The sequence below is a fragment of the Pan troglodytes genome, chromosome 15 (genome assembly GCF_028858775.2).
Source record: "Pan troglodytes isolate AG18354 chromosome 15, NHGRI_mPanTro3-v2.0_pri, whole genome shotgun sequence".
Classification (NCBI taxonomy): Eukaryota; Metazoa; Chordata; class Mammalia; order Primates; family Hominidae; genus Pan; species Pan troglodytes.
In genome coordinates this window covers 60,095,610-60,120,320 of record NC_072413.2, presented here as the reverse complement: position 1 = coordinate 60,120,320, position 24,711 = coordinate 60,095,610, and the positions used below count along the sequence as shown (strand labels likewise).

At 37.9% G+C, this 24,711-nt stretch overlaps 1 protein-coding gene across 11 annotated transcripts in view; it reads right to left on the bottom strand.

The window, feature by feature from the left end:
* Window positions 1-7,511: 7,511 nt before the first annotated feature.
* Window positions 7,512-24,711, bottom strand: part of SYT16 (synaptotagmin 16) — a 305,125-nt gene continuing 287,925 nt past the window's right edge. For 9 of the 11 annotated variants that reach the window (XM_054666037.2, XM_054666039.2, XM_063792946.1 and 6 more), the window contains one exon: window positions 12,522-24,689. In XM_054666037.2, the coding sequence (XP_054522012.1) occupies window positions 24,376-24,689 (314 nt within the window). In that variant the 3' untranslated portion in view covers window positions 12,522-24,375. Of the gene's footprint in view, window positions 7,845-8,868; window positions 8,950-10,613; window positions 10,717-12,246; window positions 12,324-12,521; window positions 24,690-24,711 lie in introns of those variants that run through there. The other 2 variants (XR_010150960.1, XM_016926187.4) reach the window with 2 other exon arrangements.

Here is a 24,711-nt window from a genome sequence, read left to right as displayed (position 1 = left end):
GTTTTCAGTATCAATTTTGGAGGATGGTTCTAGCCACTTTTAGGTTAAAATATATAGCAAACACAAGTTCCTACATCTGTTTGCTTGGCTGGATTAGAACTCAAAACATTCGGAGCTGATAACTATGTATCCATCACCTGATTCAGCCTCCTCAGTGTCCAGATGAGAAAATTACAGCCCAGACGAGTTCAATAATTTACATTCTGGCACGTGGCTACGAGTTTGGGTTTTGAAGTCAGATGGAAGTGGTCTGAATTCCAGCTCTGCTGCTTCTTCTTTGAGTGACTTTGAGCAAATTACATAAACTCTCTAGAAATCTCATTTGTAAAGTAAGGATAGAAATAACACTGGCTCATAAGATCATTGAAATAATTCATGGAAAGTGACTGGCACTGTGCCTAGCATATAGTAAACACTCAATCAAATTGTAGACCTTATTTGTGCCATTAGTCACAAATCTACCACATAGAAGCAGAGCCCAGCCTGGCCTCCTAGCTCTAACTCAAAGACTCCACCACCCTGCCTCCCAAAGATACTAGATTGTAATTAGACAGTTAAAAAAAACTGCAAGAAGATATTGCAAATGATCAAGTTGAAAAAACGTAGTACAGATTCTATAACAACTCCAAATATTTCTGGTGTATTGCCACTGGTCATGCATTTTGGGTGAAGGAGGTGTAAACTATTTTTGAAACATACAGGTAATCATCTGGATAATTAATTAAAGTTGATCTGACTATCCAAAGAAGTTTGGTTGTTATGATTCAGTAAACATGTGTAAATCTGTTATAGTTCTCCTGCAACTAAAAGGCCAAACTTAACCCAGCCTATTATTCAAATAAAGATGACGAAATAGACAAGAAAAAAAATGAAATGACTTTATGTCTTCACATTCTGAGTGTTCTGAGCTCTGAGAACAGTATGTAAATTACAAAACTGAATTAGGCTGAGCCTAAATTTGTCTCTGAAAGTGAAATGGCTAATGATGGCTTGAATATTCAAGCTGTTTCTAATGCTATATCCTCTGGGCCCATAAAATATCTGTGCCAAGCTCAGTGTATTTGGTAGTATAAAACATAAATAACCAACAAATTAAAAGTTACAGAACAGAGTGACCATCCCTGTCATTAGAGTTCTAGCAATATAATTTATATATAATTCTTTAAATAAATGTTTAAAATGTAATTACAAATGATTGCTCAAATGCTCTTCCTTATTGCTCTGCTTCTGCCTCCAGAAAACTGAAATCCTATTACGGTGCAAGTGATTTCATTTGGTACATGGCCTGGGGACAGTACATTAAGGAAACATCATCAGCAAATTAATTTACAAACACTTTGAGATAACAGACCACAGTAAAAAGAACAACTCCTGTCAAAGCAATCCATTCTTTGTCAAGACTCAAAGCTGGAGACATGGTGAAGAAGTGATCAGTTCAATATATCCTAATTTTAGTTTGGCTTTCATTTTTCCCCCCACAACATTTAAATCAAAACATTCCAAAAACAGAGTTGAAACCATCCTATTAGATGTGTGCATCCTACCCACAGACAGAAGGGGTGGAGGCTGATCAATGACAAGAAAGAAGGTGGGTTCCATCTCAGATCAACAACTGACTTGTGTTATAGATAAATCAGGCACCTCAGCTTCACAATGTCTTACTGATTTTTCTTTGTAACATGTTAGCCTGGCATGAGCCTTTAAAAGTGCAATTGTCCCTATCTAGCTAAATAATGCTTTGCTGGTGACAAAGCTACTGGAGATATTTCCTTAAGGGCCATGACCACAGTTGATTAGAAAGAGTTACCCCATCTGTCCCTGCTAACCACATTCTGCAGTCTCACTGCATGGCTTGAAATACTTCAGCATAACCTTCTAGTTCTGTCCAACGGCACTAGTTCAAATACCAGCTCTACAGTTTATTTGCTTACTGACTTTGGCCAAGATATTTAAACTCAAAGAGCCTAACTTTTCTTTATCTGTTAAACGGGGGGACAATACCAAACTCATTGAGTTTTACTGGAATTAGAAGAGATGATGTTTAAAAAGCAGTTACTCAGTGCCTGTCACATGTGCTCATATTTCCTGCTCAGTAAATGTTACGTATTATTATTGCAGTGACTTCATTTTGAAATCATAAGTACATATCCTGCTCAGCAGCATTATATTATACCTAGGACATTGGTCTTCTCTTTAGTGCTAAGCATGGGCTGCATGAAGCATTCATGAGTGTATTCAAGAAGGTAGATGGGTGCGAAGTTCAAGGCTATGATGCTGTGCCTTCTGGAGACCTTTGGCTCTGTTGATGTTTAACAATTTTCCATCAGCCATCTTTCTTCTCTCTCATAACCCCCTTGCCTATCACCTTTCTGGGTAATATCCTTTATGGTAGCAGAACTCAGTGTCAGGTTTTATCTCCAAATCAATGGAGCAATCTGTTTCTTCAGATTTATCCACCCCAAGCACAATATTGACTTTACTGGCAATTTAGAATTACTAACAAGTTCCAGCTCGAGCAGACTTTCTTAGGAACTTCCAGGAATACTGAGAGCCAATGACTTAGAAGAGTTTCTCAAGATACCAGCAGCATTGTCTGGTACTAGATTGCATCCATGTCCCTTGGGATAACCCCAAGCACAGGCATGGAATAGTAAAGAAAACCCCACCAGTTCCACAAGCCTATCCTGCTCCAATGGTAATGGTCTCTGAACCAAACAGAACACCATTAGGTTTCCTTAGATGCTGCACTAAAGCCAGTTGCTGCCGTGATCTGGCCCTGCTAATGACAGAAATTTAGAGGCGAAGTGCAGGAGGCTTCTTGGGTAAACTTTTTGATTTTCCACCCCCTAGAGTGCATTCCTGATTCTGAGGAATGATGCTTCCTTTTACCCCATCTTTTACCTTGGAAAGTAGAAATGAATTAGAAAGAAAATTGCTTTTTTGGAGCCACATTGCAGTATATGGGTTCCAAGAAATCCATACCTAGAGATATGCTAGAGAGGTACTACAACTTCCCTCGATACCCAGGACTGGTACTCAAAGAAAAGAGTTTTAATCCCTAACCTACGGATAATAGTGGCCTTTCTAAAAGTACCTGATCTATATCACTCACATTGTCTTCCACTTTGATATCACTACCACCACCACTCCATGCTTGAGTATATTAGCAAAAACATCTATCCAGGCCAACGTTGCTTCTGCTATCCCAAAAGGGTTGTAAAAAAACATAAGATTGAACTAATCATTAATTTTACTCACTTTAAAACACATGAGGATTCGCGTGGAGTTGGGTGACTCTCTGCCCTCACTCATATGGTATCTGATTTGTGTTTCACCTGGAGTTGCTCTAGTGGTGAAATAATTTTCATTCACAGGGTACCTTTTCGCTAAAGAGCTATAGGTGCTTCCATGGAATAGCACACAGCCATACTACACAGCCATAAAAAAAGAATGAAATCATGTCCTTTGCATCAACATAGATGGAGCTGGAAGCCATTATCCTAAGAGAACTAACACATGAACAGAAAACCAAATACTGCATCTTCTCATCTATAAGTGGGAGCTACACTGAGTACACATGAACGCAAAGAACAGACACAGGGGCCTATTTGAGGGAGGAGGGTGAGGATACAAAAACTACCTCTCAGGTACTACACTTATTATGGGGGTGGTGAAATAATCTGTAGACCAAACCCAGTGGCATACAATTCACCCGTGTAACAATCCTGCACAGGTACCCGTGAACATAAAAGTTTTTCTTAAAGAGCTATAGGTGCTTCATTAAATTGTGTTACATTCATGCTCAAGCAATCTACTTAAGCTTGTAGTCTTATACCCCACATTAGATAGAGAGAAAATGAGTCATAAAGCAGTAAAATGAGCAGCACATGGAGGCAGAATTGAGGTTCTAGGCTCTTGAGTCTTGTCCTCTTTACAATATTCCCAACTTTTCATGTTCCTTACTCATGCTCCCTTTCCTAAGCACTTTGAAAACAATATGTACTCTGAAATACACACGCAGAGTAGACTTCCCAGCCTCAAACGTGTACCTCCTGTCCTTCTAAGCACCACTGATGTTCAGATAACTCTTGTGTTTCTACCAAGAAGCCTTTTTGCTGCACTTCACTTTCTGTCGTTCTTTTGTTTTCTAAACATAAGGCTATATTACAATATTGAGGACAACATTGGTTAGCTCTTAGTGCTTTTCAGTAATATCCTTCCGCCACCCCTTCCCCCCAGCTGAGAATTATTGCAGTGAATTGGATGGCTCTGTTAATTAGCCCATTTGTATAAATTTAATTAGGAAAAAAGAAAATATAAAAAATGGTGTTAGATTACAAAGGGTAAACATTAATGTATTAACACTATTTAGATAAACAACTTAAAAAGAAAAAGGAAAAAAGAATCGACAAGGATTGGCCTCTCCCAAAACTCAAAGGTATCCTTCCTTCGTTTTGGTGCTGAATGGTTTTGGTCAATGTACTCCTACCTCTGCTTCAGAGTTAGCAGTTTAGCTTTTTCTAGGTTTCTGAGGCATATTGCTTTGACAAATAGAGCAATCTGAACTGATTATTCCTTGGCTTTAGAGTTATTGTTGGGATGCCAGCTGACATGAGTCATCAGTAGAGAGCCCAGGTATGGAGGTAAGGGCCTCAACCTCTTGATAAAAGTTTTCAACATCTCTGTCTGCATCAAGGCGTCTTCTAAATTCCATGAAGTTTACATGACATAAAATTGAACATAGAATTTTCACACATGCCTAAAAACTTCCAAATAGAGTATATGAGTAAAAAAGACTGAAATTAGAATTTGGTTTAGTTTTAACCTGCTTGATCTCAGCTTTAGCCAAATCTTATACTCCTAAGTGCATGCCTTCTTTATAACCCATTACATATACAAGTGCAGCTGGTGTTCAAATTGATGAGGGTGACTAGATCCTTAAATAAAAATTGGTGGAATTTTCTTCCACACTCTAACTTTGGACCCACCAATGTCTCCAGGGTTAAATGTGGATATTATAATGATACCATTTGATTTATTTTTATTTTTTGAAGCTAAATACCATAAAATTTTCTGATGAATGACTTTTCAAACAGATCCGTTTATCAACGTTGCACAGGATATAGTCTGCATATTACACATTTATGATAGAATCAAAATTAAAATTTAAGAACCTCTTTCATTGCCCTTTTGGATTGTGGCAGTGGTCTCAATGAAAGGGCAGACTGATTCACGTAAATTAAAGGGCACTGAATGATCTTCAACTTTTATGCACATGACATAAGAGACAGGCTGTGGTATAAATTACTAATCACACAACTAATTCACCTACATGAACCAATAATTGTGGCTGCTTTGCTCAAACTTTCCTCAGATTGATAGCATGAATGGAACTCTGTACACATCTCATGGCAGATGACGGTAAATATTATTGGTCTCTTTGGGTTGTTTCTCATCATAAAATACAGTCAGTATGATAAATGAAGGAAGAAGGATGGATGGTGCTAAGGGCTAACAAAACCAACATTTTTGACAGTTCAAATGCTAATCTTTAATCCTTAAAATTATTAAACTACAGATATTTAAACAAGTGACTATAGAGAACAATAATCTTAAAGTCTCATGGTATTCATAAATCTGTACCACTAGACCAGAATAAATTTTCAAATAGGTTTCTGAATAAAAATTGTCAATTATTTATTTTTATAAAGGGAGGAAAGAAATGGGATGAAATGCAGCATGGTATATTCTTATAAATTTGATTGTAATTTGCTAGGCTTGTTACCTAAAGGAAGGGCACAGTACATGTGAAAGTTACAAATGCTGGAGGGTTGAACACTCATTTAAGACGTATTCAGTCTTGAAAATTGAGTTTAAAATGTTGAAGCCTCATAAGTTTCTATCATCATGACCTTATGCAAATTAAATTTGAAACATCACAATAATCTCTTTCTGCAACTTGGAGAGTTCCTTCATTTCCTTCATTCGGACATGCACTCGTGTGCTCAGTAGGCTTCCGCTTGGCATGTTTCCGGAGCCAGGCTACCTAATTTGGCCCACCCTATTCACATGGATCTTAGAGAGGAAAACCAGCCAGCCCACAAATGTCCTTTTTACAGAAAACCTCTATTGACTTCTACCCAGCAACCATCTATATAAACAACCCCTTATATTGATCTTATAAGTTATGGTAATGTTACATTAGCATTCATTTCTCTGGATACATATTTAAACAGTAATTTCTTTTAAGCTAGCAATTACCTGGTAATGCTGAATCAATCCGAAAAGTGTATTTCTAGAACAGCTTCAGAAAATCTGGTGAGAGTTCCCCTTTGCACAGCGAGCATTTCTCACAGCCTCAGGCTCATGAATGGTTACCTGAGATCTTGAAACAAGGAGACAGACACAAATAACATCGGGCGAGTCAGGACTGCACTGACATGAACTGGTTCTCAAGTCAGGAGAAAGCCTGCAGCAGGAGGATACTATCTAAGATATTTGAGATGGGGTTGGTCTGGACTAGATAGATAGATAAACCTTCAAACACACACAATCACTTCAGTGTTGTCCAGATTTAAGTTTAAACATGAGGAATCTTAACTATCCTAAGACATTTGGAAATAACTGAATAACTCATCTTACCAGTTATTTACTTGGGAGATTCTTTTTGGAAGATTATCAGTAGGCTGATATTTTTTTTAAAAAAAATCAGAGTCATTCTTAAGTTTTAATGCCAGATTTTATATAATTTCAGGAAGTATTCCCTCTAAAGTAACAAACCAGCAGTTAGCTCAAAACACGAACCCCGTCTTTCTTTGGAATGCACATTCTTTCTCACAAGATTTGAAATCGCCAAATGCTCCTTTTTCTTTGAAGACAGCATTTCTTTAAAGGGCCATGTTTAACTGCACCTTTTCTACATGGATGTATGCTTACGGATCTCATCATCTTCTAAATTTAGAGAGATGCGCTTTCCAAAGGAAGATAGGCAGCCAATAAGGAGGATCCCATCAAAAGAGAGGTGAGTTACTATGGTTACTTTTCAGGAGGTTGAGTAACAGTGAACAGTGCTCTTGGCCAAATGGACCCTTTCCAGAGGAGGACCTAAAAAGAATGTTGCTATCCATACGTGTTGATTCAATTAGTCGAGACTACACTATGTCGTTTGAGCTTTAACCACAGGCTTTCTATGGGCGATTGCTGCTTCCAGCCTAGCTGCACATAGGCAGCGAAGTCAACGGGAAAACAAGGACTGAAAACTTCCGAACGCTAACCTAATAGCGAAGAGCAGGGGACTCTTCACCCAAGAACCAATCCTAAGGTTTACATTTAAAAAATCGAATCAGGTCATTTGGGACCAGCAGCTGGCCACTCTTCAGTGGTTGGGGGCGGGGTGGGATCCCGGAACACGTCCCTATCCTCCCCCTCAAGGAAAGGAGTCTCTTCTGAGCTCGGAGGAAGGCACCTGGCTGGATGAATCCAGACATACCTTGCGAGCTGGGTCCACTCACCAGATCGGTGCATGCACCTGTTAGGTAGAAGCGCGGGGTTCGGTGCTCACTCCTGCTTTTGCGGCTGTCACTCTTCAGTCGGGCGCTGACAGCGGCAGTAGCGGCAACTGCAGCTCGGCGGGCAGCCCTGGCTCCTGCAGGTCCGTCCCTCCAGTCTCTGAAGCGCCTCTCACTCCGCGTTCGCAGCGCTAGGCGGGCGCGCAGCTGTTCTCAGCTCGCATTGGACCACAGGGAGCAGATGTTACCCGGTTGCTAGGAGCGTTGCTAGGAGGCGATGACGCCCCTCCACAGCTCGGGAGCAACTTTCCTGTAGGTCGAGTGCGCCGGCGGGGGCTGCTGGGAGCAAGGTTGAGAGCTGGAACGCCGAGGGGCGGCGAACAAAGAGCCCCGACAGAAGGGTCCCGACTGCGCTCGCCTAAGTTGGGGCCGGAAGAGTGGGTTGGGAGGCTGGGGCTGGGCGAGATTCGCGGGCCCGGGTAGGTGAGCGGTCCCGCGCCTCCCCGGGCAGGTCACTCGCTGCAGGCCTTGGCTCGGTGTCCCCTACGGAGGTCGGGTTTGGGGAGAGGGGTGGGGCGGCACTTTCAGCGGCTGAGGAAGCAGCGGGGTTTGGCTCAGTGTTTTTTTTTTTTTTTTTTTTTTTTTTTTTTTAGACCCTGACCCTTCCTCTGGGATACTCTTCGCCTTGGAGTAGGACCCTGAGAAGGGAGAACCGGATGAGTTCGTGGGTGTGACCCGGGGTGAGGCGTTTGGGGATGAGCAGTACGGGATCTTCCGCCTTCTGGGACTCTCCTCCCTAGTGTGTTCGTGTTTGTGTCTGCAGGTTTGAGCACTTGATAGATTCTGAGGAGGGATATATTAACTAATCCATAAAAATCAGCCCAGAGTCTAATTCCTTTTGGCGTTGTCTGTGGCTGCCTACTGGCAGGGGGCCTCAGATTAAAAAAAAAAAAAAAAAAAAAGTTCTTGTGCTCTAAAACACGTCCTTCACACAATTAGAAAGTCCTCATTTTGGTCCAACAGCTAACTAAAACCTCAGGCCAACATGTAAACTTCTTTAACATGAAAATGCACAAAAGCAAAGGTATTTTTCACAAAGGAGACTAGAGGTGTGCATGATTTAGCACTTTAGTACACTTTAGTGTACATGTACACATTAGTATACATTTCCCCAAATGATTGCATAATTTCTCATATCTCAAGCTATGTTTTCATGTTTTACATTGCTTTTGTTGTTGTTGTTAAATAGGGCTGTTTTCTTGGGGATGGGGGATGATTAGAACATCAAAGTGGGCAATTTGGGTAGCCAGTAAGCCAAATTAAAGAAGGGAAGATGAAAAATCTACTAGAGAAATGTTACCCAAAGGTATCTTCGGAGAGAGAATCGCACTGAAGAAGAGACACATCACTTCCCTGGTTCCCTGTAGAGTCATGCCAGGGCCTGGAAGGAAGAGAACACGACTGGGAATCAATTAGAAAGAAAAGTTGCTGTCTTTGGAGCCAGGGCAGGGCTGCTGTGCAGTGTTATGTTGATTCCTCTGGTGGCTGGCACTCTGTGAGGCTGAAGGGGCTACACCAGCGGCCCCACCACTCTCAGGGCCCCCTGCTTGCTCTCTCAGCACCTACTGAAAGCCTGTGGCAAAGCTAACAGTTAGTTAGCCCTAAGATTTAAAAAGCTGGTAACCTAAAATCGAACTGTCTGAAGAAGTAATAATAAGCCACAGTGGGTTGAAGATCTGATGATAAAGTTTCAGCTATCGGGTATGACAGGGGGCTTTGAGACGGGTACACTTCACATCCAGGAGATGGTCCTAGCCAGAAGTACACCACTGCTGCTTCCTTCTTCGTTGGAATAAGGGCAAGATGCAGCTGATATCTCAATGAGCCTTGTCTTCTTGTCCAGCTCATCTCAAAACACTCTCCTCCTTGCTCTTTAAGGTCCAGTCACGCTGGACTTTTTTCAGTTTCCTTGAATAGGGAAGGGTCTCACTTGCCTAAGGTATTTTGTACATGCTGTTTCTTCTTTCTTAATGTGCCTCCCTTTTACCTGGCTTACTCCTACTCAGCTTTCACGTCTCAGCTTAAATACCACTTCCTCATAGCAGCTTCCCCTGACAGCCTCCCACCGACTACATTAGCCCCCTAATTATGTTCCCAATTCACCCTACCAATCCTATTTCACAATATTCATCACACCAGATTTTAAGCTAGTTCACCTGGTTAACACTGTGTCCCAACTGTCTAGCACACAGTGCCTGGTACATCAAAGGTAACCAAGAATGCCTGGGAACAGATGAATCCACCCTGCCTGGTTTGAGGTCCCTGTTTTCACCTTAGCTACGTAGCTATCAGTTCATGAACTTACACTAACCTTGAAGGCAGCCACTAGTTGCTGTCTTTACAGTTACTCAAGCAGAAGAAGGGAGCTGGGGGAAAGCCTGTTATACAGAAAATAGTTTTCTTCCCTTAATGAGACATTGTGTTTATAAAGTGACTTTTTTTTTCCTTTTCAAAACATCTTATAAAGGTCACTACCTGCATTTTAATAGCATTGGGAAATACTCACCTAAAGTCATTTATATATTTTCCTAATTCTCGTCTTTCCACACCCTCTAAAGTGGTTGTGAGACCTCCGAGATGAATGGTTTCATTTTTCCTTAAAATACTCCTCTACCTCAGGTAAAAGCAGCCTCCATAACAACACACTATATCTTATGGAGAAAAAAATGTATTTGGGAGCAGCTAGGTAATTTGACCAGTATGGATGGTATGTCTAGTGTTATACTTTATCTGAATGGACTAGGAAATCTTTACTATTGTCAGTTTAAATCAACAAATAATTGCCAAGTCCCCTCCTCCTCTGGGACTACCTCAAGATATAACAGATGTTGGAAGACACGAAAGAAAGGTCAAGGTAATCCAAGATCACAGGATTCCTTGATGGCATAACTGGAATTAGAAAACAGGTATGATTTTAATCTCGACTGTGTTATTTATGTCTGCATATATAATTGGATACATTCTGCAATTCTCCTTGTAAGATTAGAATCTTTCACTAAACAATTTTGGATTTTAAAATACATATTAAAATTCCATACCACCTACCTTAGAATTTATCCAAATTCTAATCTTCTCACCACTCAATCTTGTCCCTCCTCGACATGACCATAGATATAATGCCAATCCTGTCTCCTACTTCTTATGTTTGCTGAAAAGAATCAGATGTTTTATTATGTAGTAGAATGCACATTAAAATTTATCAGCACTGTGAAATGTCACCCAAGCTTCCCCTTGAGCCATATTTCTGAATCTTTCTGGAGCAACCCCAGAGAAACTGTAAGGAGACTATGAAGCTTACAATACATATAATGTGATTTGACTTATTTGACTTATCAATAAAATGCTACACAGCACAATTTTTTAATTACTACAAAAGACAAAAAAAAAAAAGAACCAAAGAACCAGAGTCATAGATGGCTGTCTCAATTATTTTAACATTTCAGCATGGGTAAGCCTGTGTTGAAGCAATGCCACAAGATAGCAATCATTTGCCAAGTTTAAGCTCTCCAGATGACATACTCTAAGATTCATATATGGAAAAATGTTTCTTCTGCATTATTCTTCTTTTGCTCATATATTTGCTTTAATGTTTTCAGTATGCCATATATGTATGTACCTACTAGCGCACATACACACGTAGAAATGGTCAATCTTGCTCAGCCTACTAGCTCAAAACTCTTTGCCCTGTGGCTTTGGAAATGTGAACTCAAATAGTCTTTATTTGCAACAATGCTCCTTCAAGTGCTGAAATGGTCTAAGTCTAAGGTGACTATGGATGTAAAAGTAGAAGTAGAACCCTTAATTAGCCCATAGTGTTCTAGTGCTGTCATGGGTTAGAAAGAACTTAAGCAACCAATAAGCTTTTCATAAATAATCACCAGTACCACAACATTTCAGATAATTTTTTTTTTAAATGTAAGTATGCCATAACTTAACTGACTTAACAAGAGTCTTACCAATACTGTTTCATTTTCTCGGGCATATAAATAAACTACAATTCCCAGCCTTCTTAAATATAGGTGGATCCATTGGACTAGTTCTGGCCAACGGAGTTTGGGCAGAAGTGAAGAGCAGCACCTCTAAGCCTGTCCCCTAAAACACATCATTTGACCCTCATGGCTTTTCTTCCTCCATTTGCATGGCAATACATTCCTTCAAAGTCCATAAGGACTCTGAAAGGCCAAATCACAAAAGGAGCCTCAATCCCTGAGCTACTGCTTTAAAGAAAACTGAATGGCCAAAAACATCCCAGATGAGGGAGAAATAAACCTTTCTTATGTGAGTCAACTGACATTTTGGGTTATTACAACAGGTAACATTACCTCAACTAATACAGAATTGTAAAATTGTTAAAAATTGTCACTGAAACATCTATAGAATTGTATTTCTCTATGCTTTTCTGTTTGGGGGAAGTCAGCCATGTTTTGAGTGCTATGTAGGTGTCTGAATATAATAACTCAGCTCCCTCTACTTCCAGCTTGTTGCATCTGAGCCTTGTAAACTTTTGAGAACTGGGTATTCATAGAGGGGAAAGTGTTCTGGACAAGAGCTTCTCTAATGAGGAATTACATACACTTTTGTACATGAACACCTACACTTTGCAGTTTGCCTTCTCAGAATCCCCTTTAGATGCAATTTAATTAATTCAGGTGATCCTTACATTTATATAGCTCCTTACCTGATGTTCTTCAAGTCAGCATTTGAACTGGTATATGTTGATTTGTATATGTGTTCACCATAAAAGCCTACAGCACCCTGAAACCAAATAAACTGTATGGATCATACATGTAATGCTTATAGTTCTAAAATATATGTCTGCAGTTGGTATGGTTTTGAAGTTAATGGTTTTTGTATATACTAAAATAAGCAGTATCATTCAGGCCCATAAAATTTGCATGTTGATGCTGCAAAACTGTATCTTTTTTTAACATAAAAAATTTTCACACATGTACATATAAGCCATCTGCTAAAACTTTATTGATAAAACCAGTAGCAGCAGTTTTACAAAATTGGAATGATTTTCAGTTTTCATGAACTATCATGAATTCAGTTGCAGCAGACATTTTATACAAACTGGGGCTAATGCTTCTTTTATGTTTCTGTTTTAAACAAAAAGCAATTAGAATTTATCCTCATGCATTTAAATATCTAATACAGAAATAGTGTTTAGACTGCATAAAATATGCTTTCCAACATCACTGTGAGACTGAACATCTGCCTTAAGTATTATTTGCACAAGAAAAACAGTATAATTCTTCTAATCATGAATTTATTCCTTGTCACAGGTAAAGTTTTACATTTTCTAACATTTTCAGAGGGCATTTCTAACAAAAAGTATTGACATTCAATATTTCACTGATTGGTCTTGTTTAAACACAATACATAATAGTAAGATAGTAATACATTAAAACCATCATTATGAAATCTTAAAGACTACAAAAGGTAGAAAGGTATTCCAGTTTTTAACAATTAAAAAATTTCCACATCTTTTCCTATACACAAATTATCCACTGATAGAAGTAAATTTAGAAATAGGATGGGTCATTACATTCTACAGCTGTTTGTTCTGGTAACAGCTAGTGATACATTCATGCTTCTTTAATAAGAGACACCATGAATCAATAAGTCATACTATAAGAAACACAAGGACACCCACATGGAATGTTCTGAAGATTGTCAGAAGTTTCTAAAGTAAGGGTTCAATTCTTTTGAGGAGAAATTTTTTTTCTCTCTCTCTCTTGAACCTCTGGACCACATACGAATTCTCTACTGGAAAACTAGAGGAGGAACTGTAATAGCATCCAGGTCTGAAAATGCCTGTGAAACACTGGGAGAGGATTGGGGTGGCTTCCACCTTACAACTAACAAAACTGGCCTTGAACAATCAATTTGCCAAGAAATTCTTCTAGTGACTTAGAAATCTAGAGGAAGACCGGATTTTATACTAAACCATGTTATACTTAACTATCCACAAAAGTGAAATTTATAAAATTACTGACTGCCTTTGACAACCACCAAAACTCAGCACAGTCTAGCACATATAAATAATGTATTAAAGTAAGCATAGAATAGAAAAAGTACATGTTTACAATGTTAATACATCTGCAGCATCCAGCTGTGAGTAGAATAGTAATATAAAGCACATTCCCTGCTAAGAACAGTGTACTCCATGTAGGGTAAAATCTCCTGAAAATCTCCTAAAATAGTTACATATGTTCAAAATGAATGAATCATTCACATTTACATTTTTTTCATGAAAGTTCTTCAAGGACACCCATCAAAAGTTGAGATATAAAGGAAAACCAATAAAATATTTTAGAACAACAGAGCTGTACACAGTATGCATATGGTGAAACATAAATGTGTGAATGTGAACAACTGTTTCAGATGCCATATGAAGACCAAAAATATTGAGAAAGTCAGATTTATCTTGCACTGTGAATACAAATAAAATATTGCTATGAAATCTTGGATGTACCTTAAAAATGATTTTTTAAATCTTTACTTTTTCTGTGGGATAATAAAAGGGCATTTATGAAGAAAATGATTACATGAGTGAGGAAAGTCACTTGGGAGGGGAGAGATGGACAAGTTTGATTCTTCAAAAGAAAAATAATAAAGTAGATTGAAGGACCTTTTTTGGCAGGGGAAGAATTTTTCTAAGGACTGTATTCAAATCCACTTTGTAGGGGAGGAAAAGCTATTCCATTTAATACTTTGCCTGTACTCAAAGTTAGGTTGTTCTAAAGAAAGGTCTACATTCAACTCAAAGGTTGGCGAACCTGCTGAAAACATGGATTTGCAGTTTGTTACATGATCAGTGTTTGAACAAAAAAAAAATTAGAACCTAATATTTTATTTCTAGCTCCTCAGAGACAGAATAGCTAAAGACCAACTATAACTTGTATTCAGACAGATTACTGACATTCTATGAATATGGCCCACTGATTGGCAGAGCTCTAAAAGTGTCAATTACTTTGATATATTGACATAAAGAGTTGATATGACCTTAATATAAAAATCACAAACTATCCTGTAGTCTTCAAAAACATTGCGAGTCTTCAAAAATTCTGCAAAATGTCTTTCCATCTATCACCTTGTCATATTTATGGCCCTGTTATATAGTGGGGTCTCAAAGTGTTCATTATATTAATGAAGGAATGAATGAATCCTGTTCCTACAACCACCTGGTAAAAATAGGTAAAATGAGTATTACTATTCCCATCTGATAGATGCAACAATGAAGGCTTGAAGAAATTGTGACTTGATATTCATTTTAGAGCTCATTAGTGGAAGATTTGATATCATAACACAGGCCTCATCAACTTTAATCCAATATTCTTTACACAACTATACCTTCATCTCTGCAATAATGCCAGGTTCTGCAAGTTGCTGTAGCTACAAAGCAAAGGGCAGTCAGAAGACATATAAATAATCTCAAAATGTTTCTCAGATACGAATCATTGGCCAGGCCTCCCCCTTCACCCAGAGTGACTATCAGTGTTTTCTTTCCAACACCCATCTACTTGTTCATGCAACCTATACATGAGCATGGGTTATCTTTTCATTCAGAATTCAGAGCTGCTGTGTGAGCCAGATGCTTACATACCATTTTTAATTGATTTGTACAATTAACTATGACGGGGCACAATCACAAAGCTTCCTTTCTCTTGGCAGGAGTGGTAAATGTAAAGTCATATAAACTAGCGACAGAAGGTGATTTTCTATCATGAATCAGTAATAACATAATTAACACTTTTTATCGACAGGTATTTAACTCATTGCTCAACAAAAGACACTACAGAGTCACTAAATTTGGGATCACGTCTTCATAACCTTCAGAACTTTCTGTTTAGATTCCAATGGAGGGAAAAACTCATAGATAGGGTAATATAAATTATGAAATTATTATATTTTTTCATAAATCTCCTCCCCCAATGTAAAACAAGCTCAATATCATATAGGTGAAATTTATTCTAGACTGGAAGTTGCTACATTTTATTTGATGGATCACATAAAATATATGAAGCTTTTCCTGAGAGCACCCACTTTAATAAAATTTGCCATAGCAACTGGAACTAGAAATAAGAGCAAATAGGTCATAAATGGTGATACAACCAGACAATGAAATATTATTCAGCACTTAAAATAAATGAACTATCAAGCCATAAAAAGACATGAAAACTTACATGACTATCCCTAAGTGAAAAAAAAACCAATCTGAAAAGGCTACATACTGTATGACATTCTGGAAAAGGCAAAACTCTGGGGACAGTACAAGGACCAGTGGATGCCAGGGCTTAGGTGGGAGGGAGGAATGAATAGGCAGAGCACAGAGGATTTTTAGGGCAGTGAAAATCTTCTGTATGATACTACAATAGTGGACACACGTCATTGTGCATTGGTCAAAACCCATAAAATACACAACACCAAGAGTGAACCTTAATATGAACTATGCACTTTGGGTGATAATGATATGTCAATGAAGGTTCATCAGTTGTAACAAATATAGCACTGTGGTGTTCAAAATGTTCACGGGGAAGAAGGCTGTGTTTGGAGTATATGAGAACTCCATATTTTAGGATCAATTTTGCTGTGAACCTAAAACTCTAAAAAGTAAAATTTATTAATTTCTTAAAAAGTAGATCTCAAAGACCAGCTTTAACCTGAAAATACAGGTCAAATCCTATCCCAACACTATAACAGAAAATATTGTAACAGAAACCTCTGTCATAATAAGGTATACAAATACTAATTTCTTATTCACAAACTTAAAATCTATACTGAAATTAAGTTTTAAAATTCTGGAAAGGACTTTGTATTTCACAAAATTGAATTTGCAGCTGCATTCATATGGTGGCATAATAAAAGACTGTATCATAATTTGGTAGAGTTGTGAATTAATAAAGATTATCATAACCCACAAGGAAATGTGGCAAAATTAGTAAGCTTTGGTCAAGGCATTGGCTATAAGGAACTTGACAAAGAAACACTCTCAAAAAAGAAACATGGTCCTAGAATGCAACTATCTTAAAATAACTTACATGAAAATATCTTTTAATGTACTTGTTCCTCACTTAATCAGAGTTTTTACTGGCAGACTTCCGATATTTCTTCTCAAACATCAAGGTCTTTTTTAAACAAGATATGTACATTTTTTATTATGGACTATCAACTGGGCAACACGAAAAACTTGCTTTCAGTCAGAATTTTCAAGCCACCAAAGATTTTGAGTTAATTTGCATGGACTAAGACATATTTAGCAGAATTATAAACAATAAATCCATTGGAAAAACTCCTGCTTTAAAAATGGGTTGAGTCTAGTAAAAAAGTATTGGTCTATCTGCCAAGGTAGGGACACTCCCAATGTTGACCTTTACCTATTTCATAAGTATTCAGTTATGCCCCAAATGTATTCAGTTTTTAAGACTAGTTTTAGTTACAGAAAGGTAAGCAGTGCTCTTTGTTTAGATTGTCACCTCTTTCTCTGGCGGCTACTGTTACCAGTTCACTCTTTCAAAAAGCAAAGGGTAGCAATGCCTTTGACTATTAAAACACAGAGTTTTAAGAAATGTGTCAAGTCTGTACAGACCTAGCATTCCAGGATCTAACTTACTGTCTTGCAAAGGGCATTCAGTATTTAATTATAAAAGTCAAGAATACTAAATATCCTATTTGATGCTATAATTCTTTTCACTGCTGGAATGGAATGATGCATTTCCTCCCCCAGAGAGAAAACATATCCATTTATTTTGAATGAAAGCATAGACTGACAAACAAGTGTATATATTTCTTAATTAGATACAGGGTAATAACTTTCACCTTCCCTAAATCTTCTGCCTTTCAAAGGGGGAAAGAGACAATTACAGAAATACATTAAGTCAAAAATTCAAGGTTAATAAAAGATCTTATTATTTACCTAGATTTCTTATCAGACTCTAGTTTTTAAAAAGAATATTTAGAAACAACAAAAAAATATTGTTGAACTTAAACTATTTTATCCATCTGCCATTCTCCAACCCCTAACCCTGAGTCTGGAACATTTACACTTAAAAAGTCTTGTTTTTTGGTTTTTTTGAGACAGTCTCTCACTCTGCTACCCAGGCTAAATGCAGTGGCATGATCCCGGCTCACTGCAGCCTTGACCTCACAGGTTCAAGCAATCCTCCCACCTCAGCCTCTTGAGGAGCTGGGACTATAGGCGCACACCACCATACCCAGGGAATGTTTGGTATTTTGTAGAGACAAGATCTGACTATGTTGCCCAGGCTGGTCTAGAAATCCTGGACACAAGCTGTTCTCCCATCTCGGCCTCCCAAAGTTCTGGGATTACAGGTGTGAGCCACCATGCCCAACCTATAAAGATCTTTTTGAATGAATAAATTTTGCATAAAACAAACAAAACCCCAGCAACTAGATACTTCAAGGGGGAAATGATGTAAACAAAAATAATGCATAAATATGGCAATACAATAGGAAGTCAGCCTTCTCATCATCCTCAAAGTAAAACTGGTAACACTGTCACTCAAAGGCATGAAGTAAAAATTCCCAAGAAGAAACCTTAAGGCAGCATTAGTGAGCAATGGAAAGCAGTTAGCAAGTTAGCGGCTTCATTCCAAGAAAGGCCTCAGATCTCCATGACTGCCTATGAGCTTGTTCTATAAAGCCTCGAGCTGTTTCACAGGTTCCACAGTGGATATAAATAAGGTGATTATTGTCTGTGTGTCTAGGATACGGTTTTGTGACCCAAGGGAAACAAAAACAGTCAAAGCACCATAGGAGAGGAAACTCCCCCTGAGCCTGCAGGCATCCCCAAAGCCCTAAACAAAACCCAAATAGGAACTCTTCAGAGAAAACTTTCTATGATGCAGAGAAAAATCAATGTGGAAAAAATGTCCAAAGTGGAAGAAGACAGGCCTGGAGTGTTATTGTTGATTCTTTTTTAACGTTACACCTAAATATTAGAAGGAACTTTATAAAGGGTATATTCATGGGTGTCCTCTCATTCTTCTTTAGCAGAACCAAGACTTCAAGTACATTTTTCTATTTTAAAAAACTTCCAAAGATGATGATTCTATGACACCCCCATCCCCACCAATTTCCCATATAATGCAACCAAGACTCACTGCCAGTCCAAGGCTTCCTAGACGCTTGCCCCAATAAATTCAGCTAATGTTTCACCTTCCAATACTAGTAACAAGGAACTCTACTGTTTACGGCACATAGTTAGACTAACTTAACAGTGGGATATTGGTAAGCATCATTGTATAATGATGACCAACTGCTTCAATGTGCACTCATAGCACTCCAAAGAGATTTTAAGTTCTGTGCCAGCCCAGATAGCATAGTACTAGACAATGAATACATTTTGAATTAATGAGAAACAACCTTCACATAATTCTCCAGACTTGATTTAGAGGGATGCTCTGAAATCTACCCATGTGGTCAAGAAGAGAAAGTGTGCACCATCCCCCTGGTTAGAACTTTTGGATCATTGTTACTAGAAATCTCCTTAGCCTTCTTACCTCCCATCTAACTCCTTCACCTTCCCTACATGTTTAATTATTCCCTACTAAAAGCCCTAAGCTAAGTGATTCTCCAATGTCTTCATGTTTCTCCTTAATTGGGATACCGAGGACTCAAAACAGTGCTTTGGCAATTTGATTATATTAGAAGTGTAGCCTCGCACTTCTCATCCCAGAATCATGTTTCGTTTAAAACCACAAGTAGCACATGACTGACTCATGGCACCTGGTTACACTGAACTTGAAGTGGTTTGCTCCTGAAGACTTCTCTAGATTAAATGTCAACAAAGATTCTTCTAAATTCTCCAGAAACTCTCCTTTTTACTCAAGGTTTGAATCACTTGAGAACAAGTGGACACGCTATTATATCAACAAGCCATTCTTAAAACCCATTTTAAAAACTAGTATCAACTGAATTTCTTTCATTATGATCTCATAAGGAAAACAGTGATAATTTCTTCTGAATAGGACATTCCAGTCAAACAGATACGTTTTGAGAGCTGTGTTATTAGAGTATTTTAAAATGTTTGGCTATCAGGATATAAAATGGATATATAATGCAGGTTTTAAAGAAAGTGTTATCCATTTTTAAAAGAGTCTCAGTATAATATCACATCATTTATTTTACTTTTTTGGATCACAGTTGAAATATGTAGTCAAACTGCCATTGTCACCAACTCTTTTGATAAAGGCGACAAGATGCCTTGTCCATTTATGAATAAGAGAACTGGAGACAAGGAGAGGCCTTGTTTGTGATCGATCAAGAGGTACACACAAACCATCAAGGATTTGTACTCCCTCCAAACTAAGGGGATAAATGCAAAGACTTGGTTCTACCACAGGTGGACTCTATTAAGGCTCAATTTCCTCCACATACCAGGCTTATCTCTGATTAGGCTGTCCTGATGAAGCCTCCTTTATTTACAAATCCAGCCTGGCTTCATGAGCCTATCCTTGTTACAGTATCTGAACGTTGGTTTTTGTTTTTCTCTAGTGTTATAATAACATTTGCTAGAAAGAAAAGATACATCTTAAATATTTTCTTTTTCAGGCATGACTGTAAGGAGGAACTACGGAATGCTAACTACATGCCCGGCTCTATGCTAGGCACATTACATCTGTGATTTCACTGATATCTTTTAAGACACCTAATGAGGTAGGTATTATTTCCATTTTCCAGTTGAAGAAACCAGGATACAGGCTGGCTAAGTAATTTTCTTAAGGCCACACAGCAGAGTTTCATGTAAACCCAGGCCAGGATCACAGTTTGTGCCAACTTCACTGTGCTATGCCAATCTCATTGTCTTAGCACAGTTTCGTTTCTCCCATGTTTAAATATTTTTCAGAATTCTACAAGTTTTAGAAAAGTGATAGCTAGTTGATCTGATATGTATTTTGGTTTATTAGTTTACTCTCCTTACATACAACTCACTGGAGGATGCTAAATGTATCCAGCACATTTATTTATTCTTTAATTCTTCCATAGGTGTGCTGTATGACTTTTTATTTTGTTGTAAATGACTTTGCCAAAATGAATAATTTTTAAGACAAAAATACTTTTACCATTTCAGGATTATCCATCATTTGCTTTGCTCTTAGATCAAATAGAATAGAATGTTCTTTAACCACAGTTTCCTCAAAAGTAAAAGGAGATACCACATGCGTGTTCTAGTCCTGTTTCTTTATCAGTAAAGAATATGCCTCCATCTGGTTTTATGACATTTACAAATAATCCTTTCCTACTTACTTTTCTGTTTTTGAAATACTAAGTCCTCTGCTGCAAAAGGATAACCAGTTTTTTTGGAAACCCACAGTGGTGTCCACACCGAATCATCAATTAAATCAAATTGGTGGCTATCAGAGAAGCACTTTGATTTAAGCTAATGCTAGTTTCTACTTAAATAGTACTTCATCTGGAAAGAAAAGAATTTTGGTTCTCAGATAAGGTCATCTGAAGCACAGTGATTGCACAAGAGGTAACAATAATTTGTAAAATATCATGAAATCTACACATTGAAAAGGCAGAAGCTGTGTTTCAGGCTCACTGGCACCTAGGACTATGGAGAATATTGACATTTGATGTCAGTTAATTTTCAGTAAAGGATGTCAGAATTAATAGTGCCTAAAGTGAATGACTATGCAATGCCATACTCTTTTCCCTCTCACAAACATGGTGATGATTCTTTCCCTGATTTCATGCAGGTGGAATGCCGAGTATAATACATCCAAAGACATTACAAATTCTTCTTATGTTAGGGAAGGCAAGACACCCCCACCTCCAACGGTTATGCAGCATCAGCAAAAACAGAGTCCAAAACAACTGTGCATCACACTGGGAGCCAGTGAAGGAGAGGGAACGGAGAGCAGGTGTTCGGCTGCCTGGTGAATGGTCCATTTAAAAATTCAACAATAGTCAGAGGGGAGTAGAAACTACAACAGCCACCACCGTAATTGGTGAAATCAGGATTTCTCAATTCAGTGTAAACTCACACCCTAAAAGAAGGCACACTATAAAGCAGATTTCCATAAACCCAGCGCATCATTTACTCTTAACGATATTATTTTAAAAGCATGCTCTTCAGGCAAAATCGCTGAAAGACCTACTCAAGCAACAAAAACCAGTGCTGCTTCAATGTCAAATCTCCCTATGAGATATTAATCATTAGCTGGAAGAAATAGGCAAAAGCAGTTTTTTACTGCAGAACCAACTAATTATCTTTCATAACTCTTTTGAAAACCAAATGTAAAAGCTTAAGTGAAAAACATGTTAAATGCATTTGTGTCTAGACTTTGCCAAGAAAATAAGGGAGTTTAAGTGCACAAAATCAAAAGATCTTACTAAACCAGAATTTCAAATCAAGGTAAAAAAAATCAGCCACATATTGTTATATATCTTGTCTTCAGCATTTAAATTTATACAATCAGCTGAGGGTGAATGTTGCTGTATATTCAAGATGTACATGCATCCTATTTGGTGAGTAGCACCAACATAGTAAAATTATAAAAATAAAAAATGTTTTCAGGCATTCCTTCCCTTAAAATGGTGCGCATTCCTGTAAACTGTATCATAAACAGACCATTGGAAGGCAGATCAAGCACACAAATATCTTCACTACACCAGCCGAAAACCTTAAAAATGGGTGGGTCTTGGGAACAGAAAATGAAGTATAGGTGATTATTGGGTACCAAGAAACAAGGATGCAGCAGCAGGAAAATATGAGAGGGAAAAATTCAGGGCTGTCTGTACAATATATACAGATTTTTTTCAAATGTAAATTTTAAAATGAATGCTGCTATTATGTTACTGCATAAAGGAAAGCATAGCGAGGCTGTTCTACTTCCCTTTAAACACAAGGCATAAAGAGTAAGAGATGTGAAAAGCCACTTCTTTGTGCTGCTACTTAATCAATCGCACTCAGTTCTACTCAATGACTTAGCCACGCTGCAAAGACCACTCAGCAGTTAATGGATATAATGCTGGAAAAGCACTCTGAGATCTCCCAAAGAAAGGTAGGGTAAAAACCCAGAGGAACATGGTTTTATTACATATTCCTAATAACTGAGCAGCCATATATATGAAACTCCCATGACCTGAAAAGTAATTAAGGTATTAATTTATTTGGCAAATTCTCATTCTTCCATATGAAATCATTTCATTCAAAGACTGAACCCTGAAAGCATAGTAGAGTTATCCTGTGCCCTAGTCTGGTCTTGTCAGGATAACCATTACACACTGTAAGGAATAAATATGTTCTTCAAGTGTTACAGCCTACGCTTACAATCTGTCAAAACGTGGAGCTGAGGAGGAGTTATGTGTTTTTAACTGTATACAGCCATCACTAGCTATCACTCTTCCCACAGACAGGAAAAAGTCCACAATGAAACACAGAAACTAAAAATAGGTGACTGAGCAATTGCTCAGAAGAGCTGCACATTGAGCTCAGGGATTAAATGTACATACATTCTTTCCCTATTTTTTTATTAATGCCGATTTAAAGTAATTGAAATTAAGGGCCCAGACCTATGAATAAGGAAAGTAAACATGCACTGCATAAATATGTAGAATTAAGTCATAAGTAAAATCCCATGCTCATAACCATACAAGATCAGTATTCTGAATGGCACATGCCCAGATTGCAAGTAGTGACTAATATATGTTGCTGCAAATGCCATAAAAAATGACAGTTATAGGCACTTCAAATGCTCAAAGAAAAACTTAATGTCATTCCACACAAGCTGAAAATATTTCTCCATTCACAGGTGTTATAACATGTTCACTTTGAAGAGTCAATCAAATCAATATTTATTAAGGACTCACTGTGTACAATTTACTATGCTCTAGTGATGGAAAATACTCAGTTTAAAAAGAGCATGGTTTACATGCAGTACATTCAAAATATTCATATATGAGTATATATAATTGAACATAGAAAAAGGATAATCCAAAAGAACACCAGAATCAGAAAAATCAATAAATCTATGACTGAAGTAGTCTTGTTTTTTGTTTTCTTATTCTGTAAGAACTTATTGGGTGAGAAAGACAGCATAAAAACCTTGAAAGTTACAAGTTTGAAATCTTACATATTCAAAAGGAGACAAGTTGTCTTAAAACAGTAGTTTCTGAACTCTTTTCTTGCTTCAAAATGATTCATCTAACCAAATCTCATAGAAACCACAAAATATAAGATAAAAGAGGTATTTAATTAATACAAATTTATTTTAAAAGTGCAAGTTTATAATATTTACTCGTTAGGTAAATAGGTTTCTTTGATAAAGAGAAAAATGTGAAATAAGAGTTTATGGATTAGAGTTTGATTCTTTTATGAGGCTCAGCATCTGATTCACATCTATATTTTGGAGTTTTTGTACCACATTAAGAAAATTCTGATTCATCCACCTAAATGGTTGCAAATAGTAACAATTAACAGCTCCCTTGCAATCTCAGGTTACTCTTCAAGCAAACAGAGACAGCAGAAGAAGCTTCACCCCATACCCTGAACTAAAACTCAATGATCTATTGGCACAAATTAACTCATCAGTGGTCTTAATTGTGGTATAATATTTTCCATACGGACACTTCACTGTGTATGTGTGTTTTTAAAATTACAATATTTAAATCCAAATCAAACCATTGAGAAACCCAAAACTCCCACTCACAATGTCCTAGGGGTTAGTGGAATCTGTTTTTGAAACCCTGAAACCCTTGCCAGGACACTTGGTGTCAGTAGACAGAAACACAGGTAACCAAGGTGGACACAGCACACAAATGCAGGTTAGCAAACCTAGGATTCCAGCAAAGTGTGCCATCTGCAGATCTGCTGGCCTTTGGTTTCCTTCATCTCCTCCCAGTGATCTTGTTCCTCCTCTCCACTGCTGTTCTGGCCCAGGGCAATCCAGCCAATCATCTCTTTACGCTTCATAGTACGCCTGTTATAAACGGAAATCATCAACGTGACATCAGACAGCTGAAAGAGGGCCACCTGGAAAACAAAGGTCTCCTTATAGACAGGATTGGGCTGACCACGCCGAATGGACGTCTTGCAACGGGACATCTCTTGACCCACAGAATTGAGGAGAAAGAGTTTTCCATATGTATCTAAGACAAAAAAAAAAAGGGT